The 15,278-nt window shown below is 33.1% G+C and overlaps 1 protein-coding gene across 2 annotated transcripts in view; it reads right to left on the bottom strand.

Annotated features, from left to right (window-relative positions):
- Nucleotides 1-11,590, bottom strand: part of LOC106457438 (LIM/homeobox protein Lhx5-like) — a 127,157-nt gene extending 115,567 nt beyond the window's left edge. For both annotated transcript variants that reach the window (XM_022383387.1, XM_022383388.1), the window contains exon 1: nucleotides 10,784-11,590. In XM_022383387.1, the coding sequence (XP_022239095.1) occupies nucleotides 10,784-10,959 (176 nt within the window). In that variant the 5' untranslated portion in view covers nucleotides 10,960-11,590. The remainder of the gene's footprint in view (nucleotides 1-10,783) is intronic.
- Between the last annotated feature and the right edge of the window lie 3,688 nt (nucleotides 11,591-15,278).

The following is a 15,278-nucleotide window of genomic DNA, read 5'->3' as shown; positions in this document are numbered from 1 at the left end:
AATCTGCTAAATTAATATTGCATCACGTACGCATCAATGATCCATTGAATTTGTTTTTGGCAAGCAGTTTTGTGCCTTGCTGGGAATGCAAAACACAACACTGAGCATATGGTATAATGACTGCCTTTGTGATTTATGTTTCGACATGTATACCAACAAGACATCCAGTTGCAGCTGCGAGCACTCGAAACAATCCCCGAGCATGTAACTCACGATTATCGTAAGCCGGAATCGGCAAATAACAGTCGTCTGCTTGTGTTGTGGAGGGTTTTCTCTTTGGTTTGCTATGTATCTTATCATTCATTTGAAATCAGTTTCACATTTTGCTAGCGACACTTTGAGACACTTGCAGACAATTCACGACACAGTTTATTATGATTGGTCAGCTTCGATTTTTCCGATGACAAATTAGTGAAACATCCAATTGTTTTCTTTAAGGTTTATCGATGGTTCTTGAACAGTGTAATTCACATCAAAGTGAAATATGACACACGACTATGTGAGAGAATTATAGAGAGAGTAAGGTCTGAATGACCAATAATTTGTATTACAATATTGGTCGCTTGACTTGTATACGAATAATTTGAAGAGAATGATTAACGTTATTTTATAACAGTGATTTTTTCCCTTTGTACTTATAACATTGCACATCGAATTAGCCTTTAATTGTTATTCCTAGTAGGACCGCGGTAAGTTCACGAACTTAAAAAGCTAAAATCCGGGGTTCGATTCCAAACAGTGGGCACAATAGATGGGCCAATATGGTTTTGCTCTAAAACAAACAAACCTTTAATTATTTTATGTATTGTGTTTGTATTACTGAGTGGTAATTCTATGAACCTCTTTGTTATACAAATAAAGTCAGTGAAAATTGTTATTAAAATTATACTTACTTGAAAAATCATAATGTTTGATACATATGATGAATTCTGCGTTAGAAATCATTTACAATTAAATATAAAAACTTCAGTGTGATTAATAAAGCTTACAATTTAATTTAATCTGTATTGCCCTTGCAACCTAAATTTATAACCAAAACTCATTCCTAAAATCAAAAAGCCAAAATACTTGTGATAATACTTATCAGCTTAATGAACTTTTTATTATACTGTATCTCTTTATTGTAACTTAAAATAAAAAAAAATGTTATAAACGATGAAAGTCTGAAGGGGAAAAAATGATACGGCAAAGACTAATTACGAATAATGCATGAAAAACCATGCGTAGCCTAGTTGTTAATGTGCTGGGATGTGTATCGGAAGATCAAAGGCTGGAGTGGCTATATGTCGTACTTTCACCCATGAAGATGTGATGTGTGTGCCAGTCAATCACGCTATTCTGTTAAAAGTAAACTTTTTTTTTTTCGGAGAAATGTGCTGCTGATTGGTTGAGCTTCCTAAACTAGGAATTGCTATGCTTGAGCATTGGGATCTTCGACCTAGTCGTTTATAGCCAATGTTTAACATAAGGTTCTTTCTACATAAAGTATAACTAGGGCAACATTGCATTACACCACTTATGTGGAATACATAATGGAGTAAATGTTACAAAATGAGTAAGTAAGTAGTCTATGGCGAAAAACTTTGGTTTTAGCTAGATTATAGCATTTTGAATTTTCATTTAGATGTTTGTGTGATGGTGTTTTTGTTTTACCTCAGGGTAATACTTATTCGTTTTTTTTTGTTTGTTTGTGCTGAGTGTGGCCTTTGCAGAAATGTTTGTAGGAGTATTTTACTAATGATGGCTTCTGTATAAGTACCTAATTTGATAATATATGTACGCGCAAAAGCTTCTTATGTTAAATGATCAACGAAATTATTTCTAGAGATAAATGCAATTGCGTTACTGATATTTTCAAATAGTGTGTAAAATTGTAATCAAAACTGATTACTAACGCATGTGAGCATCCCCCTAGATCTAGTTTTAGAAGATCATACATTTGTCTAGGTAATAGTCACTCTTTGGCTACTAGCTTTTAACGTTTGTTTTGGCAGTTTGTGACAAATTCTCAGCAAAAAAAGAAAAGAAAAAACATATAAGAAAATGAGCAGGTATTACACAACAGTTAATTTCAAAATCAAAATTACTCACCTTTTTGTTTTGCCCGTTTTTCTATCAGTTATTAAAAACGTGTATGTGTTGTTCTATAATTTTTTACAACTAGCTGGCTTATTATTACACTGATTGACTAATTGGTTGTCTTGAATTAAACAAATCGAAGCATTGAGTATCATTTACCTTTTTTCTAAATACAGTGTAAAACTGGAAACAGCTTAGACCGGTCAAGACGTGTTTTTATGCAAATCATATTTATAAAGAACTCTTCAAAAAAGCCCACGGTCTTATATAATCTTTATTTTTACATTACATTACTGAATTTTTAAATTAACTTAAACTACATATTCATGTACAAAAACAGAAGGAAGGAAGCAATAATCTAATATTTTTAATTCAAATGAATGTTCTTTCAGAAGTAATTTTGTCCCTGTATATGAATTATGAAATAAACGAGAGTTACCATTGAGCTCTACGAGTAATTATAGTTTAAAGAAAACTACGAGACCGTATAACTTGAGCGCTTTGAAACGGTGAATCTTTCTTCATCAGCGATCAAACTGTTTGCCCCTGGTGAATTAAAAGTCTACTTTTCGAAAGTGCTCGGGTTATATGGTTTGATATTTTTGTGTCTAATTGATTTTTGAAGCTAAGTGTTTTCCTAACATCACTAATCATAGTTTTATTTTCTCTCTTAATGGGATTAGCATATTTAATGGTTCATAAACACCTTATGATAATTGTCATTGTTAAAAATAGTTCATTACGATTGCACCACGCGTTAAGTAGCTGCTTGAGCCCATTTATAAACATACACGCACACTGATATATACATCAATTCTAGTTTATCAGTTCAAATAAAGCTGACAATCCTTATTGTAAAGTCTATTTATAAGAAACTATATAAGTAAATGCTTAGCTCAATGATTCATCGAAATTCTTATTCTTCAATATTATAATCATTACAGATAGGATAAAACCTCTGGATATTCTAAGGTTTCTGGAATTGTCACTAGAAGCTACTATCACTGGAATGTCTACAAATTAAGAGTCTTCTTTATAGTTTCATTTTTTTCAAGTAAATTAATACTGTATAGTTCATGTAACCTTGGTGTTATGGTCAATGACTGGTTATATGTGCAAAACGAATATAATAAATAGTTAAGGATAACAAAAGTATATACTGTGGCGCTCAGAGCCAGAGGATAAAAAGTGAAACAATTAGTAATTTTATTGTCATTTACTTTTAAATTGTTATCTATCTATATTTATATTTTTCTAAAAAAACATATGTTTCTCTAAGGCTGAACTTCTAGTTTATATTCCTTTAATTTTTTTAAAGTTGTAAATGCATTTTTGTTAGAGCTATATATCTCCCATTCTCCAAGGAAAAATCTTATTTGTATCGTTAATGTTTATTAAAATATCAATATCTATACACTGACAGATCATTAACTGTGATCGGTTTTGATTTAGTAGGCTTAAAATCTTCAGCTGTTGAATTTAGGGTAAAACTTGACATTTTCAGTAGTGGTTTTAAGTTACGAAATTTGCCGACCTTTAAACCTAAAATAGTTGGTTTTAAGTCATGAAACTTAAGCTTTAGTAGTTAGTGTTACGAAATTTGTCGACCTTTAAGCCTAAAATAGTTGGTGTAAAGTCGTGAACTTTCATAAACAGTTACAGCCGTAGTAGTTAGTGTTACGAAATTTGTCGACCTTTAAACCTAAAGCAGTTGGTATTAAGTCATGAAATTTAACAAAATATTAAAGCTTTATTAGTTAGTGTTACGAAATTTGACGATCATTTAAATTTTAATAGTGTGTTCTAGGTTATAAAACCTGACTGACTATTAAACCTTCCCCATTTTATTTTACTTTCTGAAAATCTATCGAGCATTATACGTTTACTTAATGGGTTTAAGAAATGCCTCATATGTTTATGTTTATTACTTGCCCGAAATGGCCCAGCGGTGAGTCTCACGGCTTACAACGCATAAATTCAAGTTTCGATACCTGCGACAGGAATAGCAAATATATCCCACTGTGCAACTTTGTGCTATATAGCAACAAAAAAATCAAGTTTATCATCATATGTCATATTTATGTTCCAATCTGTATATTTGGATTTCATGTGCCTGTTTTTCTAGATTTTACTCTATAAATCTTTATGATAATTTGACCTATAGCGATTATAGCTGAGAATACCTGCATAAAAACAAAATATAGAGACTTTTGTGTTTGCACAAGAAAAAACGTTTTTTCTGTTGTTAGTTTTTGTGATTTTTAGTATCAGTAGACACATTGCCTAAATATTAAAAAAGTACTCTATATTAGATAATTACAAGTCAGAATTGTTTAAAACAAAATGTAAGTAAAAAAAAAAATAGAAATTGTCCCGCGCAGTACAATCTTTAGGATCAGAATCGTTGTTTTTACGTGCGAGATCTCAGCGTCTAAGGCGCTGAATATTACTTAATTCCATGAGAATAATTAGAACGCGGCTAACGCGAGTGCAGCCACGAAGGTCCTTTAAAGTACCTTTTTTGTATATCGGTCTGACCGACGATGCTTGTGATTCTGCACTTCCCAATCTCCTTCACGAATAATTTCACCATACATTAATATTAGTCTCTAATTAGCTACAATAGCATAACGGTTATAAATACTCTAAATTACCATGCATAACCTAACTCTAAGGAATCACAGCAGCTCGTGAGTGACTTCTAACCGTGATAAACGAGCTGCACGCGCCAAATCTTATATTCATATATCAAAGGTTGGGTCAGACAACCAACAAATAATAATAATACGTTTATATAACATAGCAGTGAAATTAAAGGACTGGCAGATAAAAAACTTCACATATATAGGAACCTTTTGCTTCAGCTCGATCGGTTTCTTTAACGAATTAAACTGTAAATGATCTTTCCATAGGCGATCTTAAAACTGTGAGAGCTGGGAAAAACCAGGTGCGTCAAATGATCTAAGTTTAAATTGACACAGCAATTAACTAATGTTGTTTTTCGCATAAACTCAATAAAGTATGAATAAATAAGCATTATTTTGTTTATAAACTCTCATTATCAGAACATGTCAGGCACATTTGAATCTGAACCAAATTCGATTCAAGCTTGAAGAATGCATAAATTAACCTGGTACAAACATCTGAAGCACACCAGAAATAATGACTTTATAAATATTGCAATGTCTTTAATAGAAACTAAACTAAAATATCTAAATGATGACTTTATTCAGATCGTAAGAATTATTGTAAAAAAGGTAGGCCAAATAATCTAAAAAATAACTTAATTACACATAACGTATACGATCTTATAAAAAAATTAGATAAAGTAATTCAAATAGTGACTTTTGTTATAAAGATCACAAATCATATTACATCCTAAACTTAGTAAAATTCATAGTCAAATCTCAAGCTATCAATTAAGTACTGGCTTACAAGATAAATAGTTAAATCAAAACTAAGAAATGTATACATAGCCGCTATTGGTTTTGGTAGTTCTAGTAATAGTATGGGTCTATTCAAAGACTATATTTTACCAAAAAAAAAAACCGTTTCACAATGTATAGAAAACCTGTAAGTTAGTACATGCTGCTTACATCCAATCTCCTAGTGCCAGTTTCTCGGTCTATTCTTATACCTGCGATTAAAAAACGGGGTCATACGTATATGGTAAGAGACCTTATACCATTAACTCAAATCGAAAACAGACTAACGAAAAATACTATCAAAAAATACATATGTAACGCTCAACTTAGATTATTTTCGATGGTTATAACTGAACACACTTTAACAAAAGGTAATGTCTAATTTGATGTGCAAATAAAGTATACAAAAGAGACTCCGAAGGATTGTTCAATGGCGAAGCTTTACCTGTCCAATTTATGGCTACACAAGACTGAAATCCGTCCTCTAAACTCCAGAAATGTAAATACAAAATATACACTTTTATTCAAAGCTAGAGTATAGAGCAATCCATATCTCCTATATAAACCCATGTCATAGCTACATATTCATGAAACTGATCTACACGGAGTATCATACTCTAAGCCTAGCCATTATTTGTATGCACACCTGACTTACGCATAACTTTCACAAACACTCACATATGCATATGGAAATCAGTATGCTGGAAAACATATTTTGCATAATATTTACAACATTTTGCTGTTGCTCATTCAAAAGAGTAAAAAAAAAGCAAGTATAAAATCATTTCATTGAATAAATCAAACATATATGTAAATGTTAATCAACGACACGAACGTTTCGCAAATATTATATCTTTCTTTAGATGCTTTATTTTCTATTCTAGTATGTACCATGCTTTTATTTACTTAGATCAACGTTTGTCAGTCTGGTTTTACTTGTCTCTATCCTTCTCTCTCTCGATGTTGAGCATTTAAAATGTTTCGTGTTTCGTATTAATTCTCATTAATGCTAATCTGAATAATCACAGTTCCACTTATATCGTCGTAGTATAGAAGTCAACATGGGATTTTGTAACATACTTAACATGGTTAGAATCACATCTCCTTAGTTTAATAATAAGTAGGGAATACTTGATCACGACCAGATAGACTTTAAAACGTTATCGCCATTAGTTAAAGGTAGATATTTTGGCTTTTGTCTCCTTTGGATACACACCACTACAGTTAGGGTTAACAGTGGTTGAATAATTGGAAACTACTGGTCAAGCAGCCCTGTTGGACACTGAATAAACATTTAAAAGTATCATGAAACAGTAATTATTGAGAGGCTGAAATTATACCGACGATGGTATGCTCTTTATACACAATTTCAATTAACTGAATCAAAACGAAACTATAATCTAAAATCAAATGTAATCACGTTTGACTGATAATTAGATTATCATCCTAGATATTATGTATGAAACAAAATACTAGATTCTAATATTTAAACGTACACTGTATCACAGTGATTCGTAACTCTCGGAGAAACTTGTACAGATAGTATTTTGAAATATTGATGCAGTAATCACATCCTGTTCAAGATGGTAATTCATCATAACGTGGAGCAAGGTAGCGTAGAACAGGTGTGGTACGTCAGAATCACGTAAAAACATTAATGTGATATTTGTAACGGGCTGAACTTTAAAATATATACTTACTCTCGACATCGGGTGTCTAGTCCGTAATATAGCCTTAAATGTTTGCGTGTTTGTATACTAAAACACGCACACATTTGCAGAACGTTTCGGTATGAGCAGTTCCTTGAGTTTATAAATTCTGAAATATACGCTACTGTTTATTATGTTCTACTTGAATACAAACGTTTAGGATAAAAACTACAGCAACAAAGACAGAAATTATCATAGAGACTCTTGCACGTGTTCATCAAGTATTGTTTTCTGTACGTTGCCGTCAACGTTACTGTATAGCATCTATTGTGAGTCTGTGTTAAAGAAAATAAAGAAATAACAAGGAAGAATTAAACGTATCCATACTTATATAGGTCACAGAGATTCTCATGTGTAGAAGAACGTGCCTAGTTGATTACGTAGTAAATATATATAGAGTTCTTTAAATGCTTAGTTAATGGGCCGCCTTTCTCATCGAGCCGAAAACCAGTCCCATCACTTAATTAACAAGTGACTGTAATAATACAGACGGACGTCATGAATCAATCACTTTTCCAACTAACACACACACAGCACGCAGCAGTGATCACCATCAGCTTAACACCCGTAGTGGCCCTTCACTTATGTAATTCTCATCTAAGCATCTGAATGCATGTTTTTCTATACGCTACGTATTAACGTGTTGGGGGTGGAAATGAATACCATTCAAAACAAGTTCATATTTACAGGTGTTGTTTGTGTATGAAACGTGCTAAAAACGATTAGATGGTATTTATCGCTGAGGTTTGCGAGTGGATAAATAATTTTGGAAATTTCGATGCTTGTATAATTAAACCTAAAAGTTAGCACTAATTTACGCGTTGTATATAAAATTTTAAGTTATTTTTTTATTAAAAATTATCTTAGCTATTACAAGTACCTGATTTCACATGATTTGTTTGAAAAAAGTTCATTACGAATCTTTTTTACATTACATTTGTTACACGAGTGGTTAACAGAGAAAAAATTCCAAATCATATTATAAAGTGCAAGTTACATGCTTCAAACTTAATGTGTAATATAAAATAGAAAAATGTAACTTTTCATAGCTATACAAGTTTTATATATTGTGGTAACACAGATTTCTTTATAAAAGGATGAAAAGCAAAGCCTGCATATTTCAATAGACTCGCATCTGACTTGGAACAAAGGTGGTTTCTACTTCCAGAGGATGGAGTTGTACCATATAAGTATGATTATTCAAATGCTGTTATAGAACACAAAGGCTAGCTACAATATGATTTACAGTACAAAAAAAGGAAACTTGATTTTTATTATTCATAAAAAGCTGAATTGAATATGATTTGTGGTTTTTAGTTACAAATTAAAATCATATGGCCAAATGAATGTATATTATAAAGATTGAAAGTTATTTCTGATTCTAGATTAATTGTATATTTATATTCAAACCCAATTAAGTAAGTAAACCGATTTCTAATGCATAAACATTTAAATTCAAGTGTTACGGCCTTAAGCCTATAGAAGAACAATTCACTACAAAAACAAAAAAACACTAATGTTTTTAGTATGAGGCTACACAATAGGCTATTTGTGTTCTATCCATCTGGTGATAGAACTTCTGATTTTAGTGTTGTACTTCCACGAACTTACCGCTAACCCACCGAGGAACTACTGAAAAAGTAGCAACATACGTTATAAAATGAAATATTTTCCGTATTTAGGAAAATTTTGCAAATAGTTTCCGCTAAACTTACGTAACTTTGTAAAAAGTTCCTGAAAATACGTTGCCTTAACGTTACTTTTTCCCGTAGTTTTATGAAGCTGTTTATTGTTTTGTAATGAAAAGTGAATTTCAAATGGAAAAATATTCATCTGTTGGGTCTTCGAATTAAGTAGTTAACTTAAGACTTAAAAAAAATTATATACTAAAAATTTAAGGGAAATTCTCAAAAGGAATAAACTAGGAACCGCCATTATAACTGCATTTATTTTCAAATTCATTTTCTAGCCAATAAACAACATGAGAAGGCAAAGTTTTCATGTCATCTGGAAATGAACAACTATCATTTCAAATGAAACTTGATTGTAAATAATCTATTTTGGAAAAGTTACAAAAATATTCTTCAATATGAACGGAAACTACCAATCCGAAGAAGACATTATCAGAACATACATAAATACTTACATATTTCTTACTGTAGTCTTAAGTTTATAATAAAAGCCAAGCCTGGCCAAGTAAACGTGCAGCTATTTAAGTACTATTTATCATGCTGTACGTTAATACCAAAGTGAAATTAAATTTCTTAACTTCTGCAAAAGCTTCACATTTTCTCATGAAAGTAAATATTTGAGTATGTTAAAATCATTTTTTCATGTTCATCGAAAGCAAACGTTTTTGTAAACTGAATAAAATTATATATATATGTTCGCTACGCCTCCAATGAAACATAAAGAATACGTGTATATATACAATATTTTCAGTTATGAGAGAGCTTTGTAAATTTCTAATGAAAGCAAAATCTTTACATATGATATTGTGCATGCTTACTGAAACAAAAACTTGCAAATCCGAAAAACAAACTTTCATATTACCAATAACAAATGTTAATGCCAAATGAAATATAATATCAAAAGTTTTAAACATCTGAAAACATTTCTAATCAAATGTTTCTATTACTATCACTGGAACATGTAGTAATAAGGTCAAAGGCAAAAGAAAAAACTGGATGTGATCTGTACCAGTACAACCAACCGTATAGATGTACATACTTAATTACTTGTTTATTTTATCCCAAATAGTTTGTTTCGTTTGTTTGTGTGTAATTAAGCACAAAGCTACACAGTGGGCTATCTGTGGTCTGCCCACCCCATACCGCTGTGCCCCTGGGAGCTTATCCCAAATAGAAAATCAACATACTGTAAAGTGAGGTTCACATGTGCATCTGGCTTTTACCTCAACGATTATGAGAACCTGGTAAGACAGCGTCGCAAAATAAACGTATTCGTGTTTGTACATATTTCAGTTGAAAATAAGAATTATTTATGTTTCAAAATCAGCAAGAGAAAAATGTATGATATGATGCTTTATTACAACCTTTAAAGTCGTATTTGTAACTGAGTATTTAATTTGTTGGATGAGCTGGAAGTTTTTGTGAGATATGTGATAAATTATCACACACAAACAACTTTATATGTAACAGTTTTACATTGTGGCATTGAATCTCTTAGTAACTGCATGTGCCTAGAGTGTAGCGGAGAAAAACGTTTCGTGCTCTAGCATACAGACCGAAACGTCGTCTACTTCTAAACTCCAGGCAGTTACAATTTATAGAAAACACAATGATAGTAAAATAGTAAAACCTACTTCGTTTAAATGATCTTTACTTATCAAATCTGTGTAATCAGTTTAGCAAATACTGTGACAAATTTTGTAAACCGAAATAAATATATTTAGTTATTTGAGGGATTAATAAGTCAATGTGCATTATTTAATTTCTGACTTAACATTGAACCGAATTTGGCTTGCTTTGGGCTTATTAATATTTTCTAACATTTATTGATGAAGAAACTCAGTTTACCTTGTCGTACGTTAATAATATATAATCTTACTTGAAAAAGTCATTTCGACAGTAGAGCTTTCCGTCCCTAGAGAAGCACTTTTCCGTTAGGTTGCATTTACATTCGCAGCACTGGACGCATTTAGTGTGCCAGGATCTGTCCAGAACGTTCAGTAAAAATCGGTCCAAGATGGGGCGATCGCACCCAGCGCATTGGACCATCTTCATAATGTTTGTAAGAAGCTTGTCTGCTGGATTTTGTTTTTCTAATTCAGATGGTGGTTGCCGGCCACCTTTTACCCTACTTAACACAGTACAGCAGAGCCTGTTAAGTCCTCGAGTCGCGATGACGACTGTCAGATCAGCCTACTCCGAATCAGAAAGTTGAGGCTTGAAGGTAGTCTGTTCTCGAGCCTGGTTTCTGGCCGATATGATTTTGCGGGCCAATGTCCCAGAGCTCGGAATTCCTTATGCAGTTTGGTTTACTTATTCGATGTTAACAAAATGACATCAAATTTTCGAAAGTTCACTTGAATAAGGACAAACAAATCAAACGTAGATAATAACAGGCATCTGAACTAAGAAACGAAATCTTATATCTTCTGGGCGATGGTGCTTTTCTGCTTTGATTTTGGTTTATATGACAATCATTCTTGTTAGTTCATCATTAAAGGTACACGTGATTTAGAAACGGCCACTAGATGGGGCAAGCTGCTGAACGATCGAAAGAATTGTTAGAAGACAAGACCAGTGTGTAGTGGGCCTTGGATCTAGTCCAGTTGTGAAGCTGTCAGATGATTATAAACAAAGCACAAGGGCCCTAAGAATATAACGCTGAGCGACACACATCTGCTTTCGTCCTCAGCTGCCTTCGCTACTCATACACCGCGCCCTACGCACCGTCAAATTTATTTTGCTAGTCCTGCCATGGAGGCGGGACTAAGAACTGTCTATCAAAAGGATGGTTGTCATGGAAACGTGTTTACGCGTGGATACCACGCTGAGAGCGGAGTTTAGAATCAGGCACCCGACCGCTCAGTGTTTTCCAAGGAGGACGGACTTGGGTCAAGTCGGAGGCCCGTTCACCGCTTGAACACCAAGGCAACCAACCGGTGAAAGTTGCTTTGAAACTATTAAGGAAGTGTTTCAGCACAAAAGAAAAGATAAAATTTCTGTCTCTAAAACACCTGTTTAAGCTTAAGAATTAATTTATTAATAAGGCAGAGCTTCGGGTAAATAATATCAAGTAGGCTAGAGTTCACAGTGATAATTCAAACAGTTCTTGGACAAATAATACTTTAAAGAAGTTCACCATTTCATTTTAATGTGAATTTTTTTATAGATGTTTACTAGAAATATGTCACTCCATCAAGACAGATCCTTTAAAATACCGAACAAAAACACTGTCCAAAGTTAACTTCAGTATACACACACATAGAATACATATGAACTAGCCCTACATTCCAGTTCAGAGAACGTGTTTTACCGGTTATTACACTATGTGGTAGGAAAAGGCGATGGAACACATATTAACTAGTCATATGTATCTAGCTTCGGCCCCATGTTTCAATTCAGAGAACATGTGTTACCAGTTATTACACTACGTGGCAGAAAAAGGCAATAGAACACTTATTAACTAGTCACACGTATCTAGCTTCAGCCCCATGTTTCAGTTCAGAGAACGTGTGTGACCAGATATTACACTACGCGGCAGGAGAAGACGAATACTACTACTACAGGTGTGATACAGGATACCTAAGAGAACAGGTACACCATTTCAGACTCATTAACTGAAACAGACTGTAAGGTTGGTAATGGGTTTACAAATCTATTTCTGTATTCTTCTTAAAATCGATTATGTTCATGCATATAAACGTTGCTCATTTTGAAAGGTTCGTTATTTCTTATTTTTATATATTCCAATAGTTCACTTTCTTAATGTAACACTCTCATTTATCCATATATACTTCTTTTCTGTTTTTGTTTTGCTCGAAACTTGTTGAACAGTTAGAAAAGGGTTCCTTTAAAATTAGACAATATGTAAGCCTGTTTTTCAGCAAACTAATATCAAAATACTTTATTCAAGCTCACCACTCGTCTTACAATACAATACTGATTCATTTAGTTTTCAGTAAACATGTAAAAGGTTTACGTGACATTATATCGCACAAAAAAAGTTTTTAAAGATATAATATTTCTCTGTAAATTTTCTCCATGGCAGTGTGAAATATTGCTTGGCTAACCAAAAATATCATTTTAATATTATGACAATTAGTTAAGTTCGGATTTTAAATCAATGCTCTGAAGCGATATCATTTTTTACCATCAAGAAAATTAAAAACAAATGTTCTAAGAGCTATATATATATATAACCACATTATACTTTGGGCTCAATAAAATTTATTGTAACATTTTTATTGTTTAGCAACCTGATAATCATTTGTCTTTACGTAGATCAATTTCCTTCATGAAGATCCCATAATGACTCAGCTGAGAATCTACTTGAGCACTTTGTCGTGACCGTGTACGAGAAAGCACTTTACAGGCTAACGTGGGAGCCTGTTTCGTGACCTACTTTACGTTACAGGTGGAAGTAGGATATTAACAAGCAAGTATTGTCTGGATGCCAAGGTATTCCGCGAATGAAAACGAATCAAGACAGAACAATTTCTACCTTTTACACTAACGGTATGCAACCACTACAGACAACAGTTTGTTATGCGAGCACAGAACTTCACATGGCTGCGGGCAGAACTGAAAAACAGTCGCACAAACGGTCGTTGCTTTGGCATGGTGCCCAAGAGCTCTCGGCTTGGTAGCCACGCGAAACACTTTGGATACGGCAGACTCGCGTGCAGCCAGTGGTCCAAAGAGCAGACCGCACGACTAGTGATGCAAACTCTGCTACTCAAGACAAAAGAACGGTAGTTGTGAAGTTTCCCACAGTATACAAGTATAGAAGACTTGCCAATGTGCTTCCAGGAGGGCTAGTGATGCCGTCATTTACCAAGATAGGAAACACAGCGTGACACAGATGTGCATGTACACAATTCAGTGAAGGCCGAGCCTAGTTGTGAACAACCCATATGTTGTTGTGTTGTTTTGAACATTTTCCTGTGTTATGTAACATACAGAGGTATACGGTTCTTGCATGGAATAGCTTTCAAAATTTAGAAACGCAGCGGATGTAGATACACTATCGGTTTTATGGGTCTCCACACACTACTGAACACTGTAATAATTTAGCTAGAAATAAGGAAGAAACAATTAACTATTAAACACTGAAGTCAATCAGCTGTAGAACTGAGATACTTAAAATGCGCGGCCTTTATTGGGAAATAGGTGGATGGATGTTGTGTTAAATCATAACTCATCTGGCTAACTTATTGTACCTGAGACGCCAAACGTCCATCACCGCAACGGGACAGTGCACCACAGTTAACCAGTTTTTTTTTTCTTTAAGGTCTACATTGAAAGTCGCCAAAGTAAAGGTGCTTGTTCTTACAGAAATTTTATGGAAATATACACATTGATCATTAATTAATTACTTACAAGCTGTTTTACTTTTGAAACAGTATTTGCCGCAATTTAGAATGAATGAACCTTGAAAAGAGACTTTTTTACAGAAGCTTAAGTTGCTTGTTGAGCCTTTCAATATACAACTATTTGATAGAACTGATCGAGTGAATGACAAAATATATTTATATAATCGTGGAATGGCTCTATTTCTGAATTTCTCAGACTTTTAGATTTTTTTTAAAGTTCAAATCGAACCAATTTTCCGATATTACACCTTAAAATCAAAGAAAAGTAATAACGTAGGTTCCCTTCATGGAACTTGTTATATAGTAATCACGTGACTATAAGGAAGCAATCTGTCACAATTACCAGTAGGAACTTGAATGAAGGAACCTGGCTTCAAATGAATATCCAGCACCTATTACAAGATACAAGTGCCCCTCAGCTTACATTTCAATATTTTTCGTCGCCAAAAAGTAGTAGGAGAAAAATCTTGTTTTAATAATGATTTGTTAATAATACGAACTGTGTACGTATTACTAAATATATAGTTACGGAAGAAATTTGAGCACTTCGTAAATTTAAGGAAAAAAAAGATTAGATGCAGAGATGTCAAGCCATCATTTAAGTATGCTATTTAATACTGAAGCAACTTACATATTACTCATTCTATTCATTATTAAATTAATTTGTTCATTAATCATTATGATATTAAAGTAATACGGATATATAGTTAACTTATTTAATATAAAATACCATGAGTTGATTTTAATTATATACATATGTACTACTCGTTAGAAAACTTTTTCATGAGAGTGTGTGAGGGACAACCCCCTTACATAGATAGGTAAAGGTTTCAAATATCATTTTACCAAAATTATCTAATTGAAATTCTCAATTATAATTCATTTTATTGTTGTGGGTTCGTAAGTATACTGAGTTAACTATGTATACAATACCACCTTCTCTAATGTACATTTCTCTAAGCTTAGTATTATACAAAACAAGTATCTGATAGCTAGAAATGT

This window comes from Limulus polyphemus, unplaced genomic scaffold (genome assembly GCF_000517525.1).
Source record: "Limulus polyphemus unplaced genomic scaffold, Limulus_polyphemus-2.1.2 Scaffold331, whole genome shotgun sequence".
NCBI classification, from domain to species: domain Eukaryota; kingdom Metazoa; phylum Arthropoda; class Merostomata; order Xiphosura; family Limulidae; genus Limulus; species Limulus polyphemus.
The sequence above is the reverse complement of the archived record's forward strand: the minus strand, read 5'-3'. Positions and strand labels throughout refer to the sequence as shown.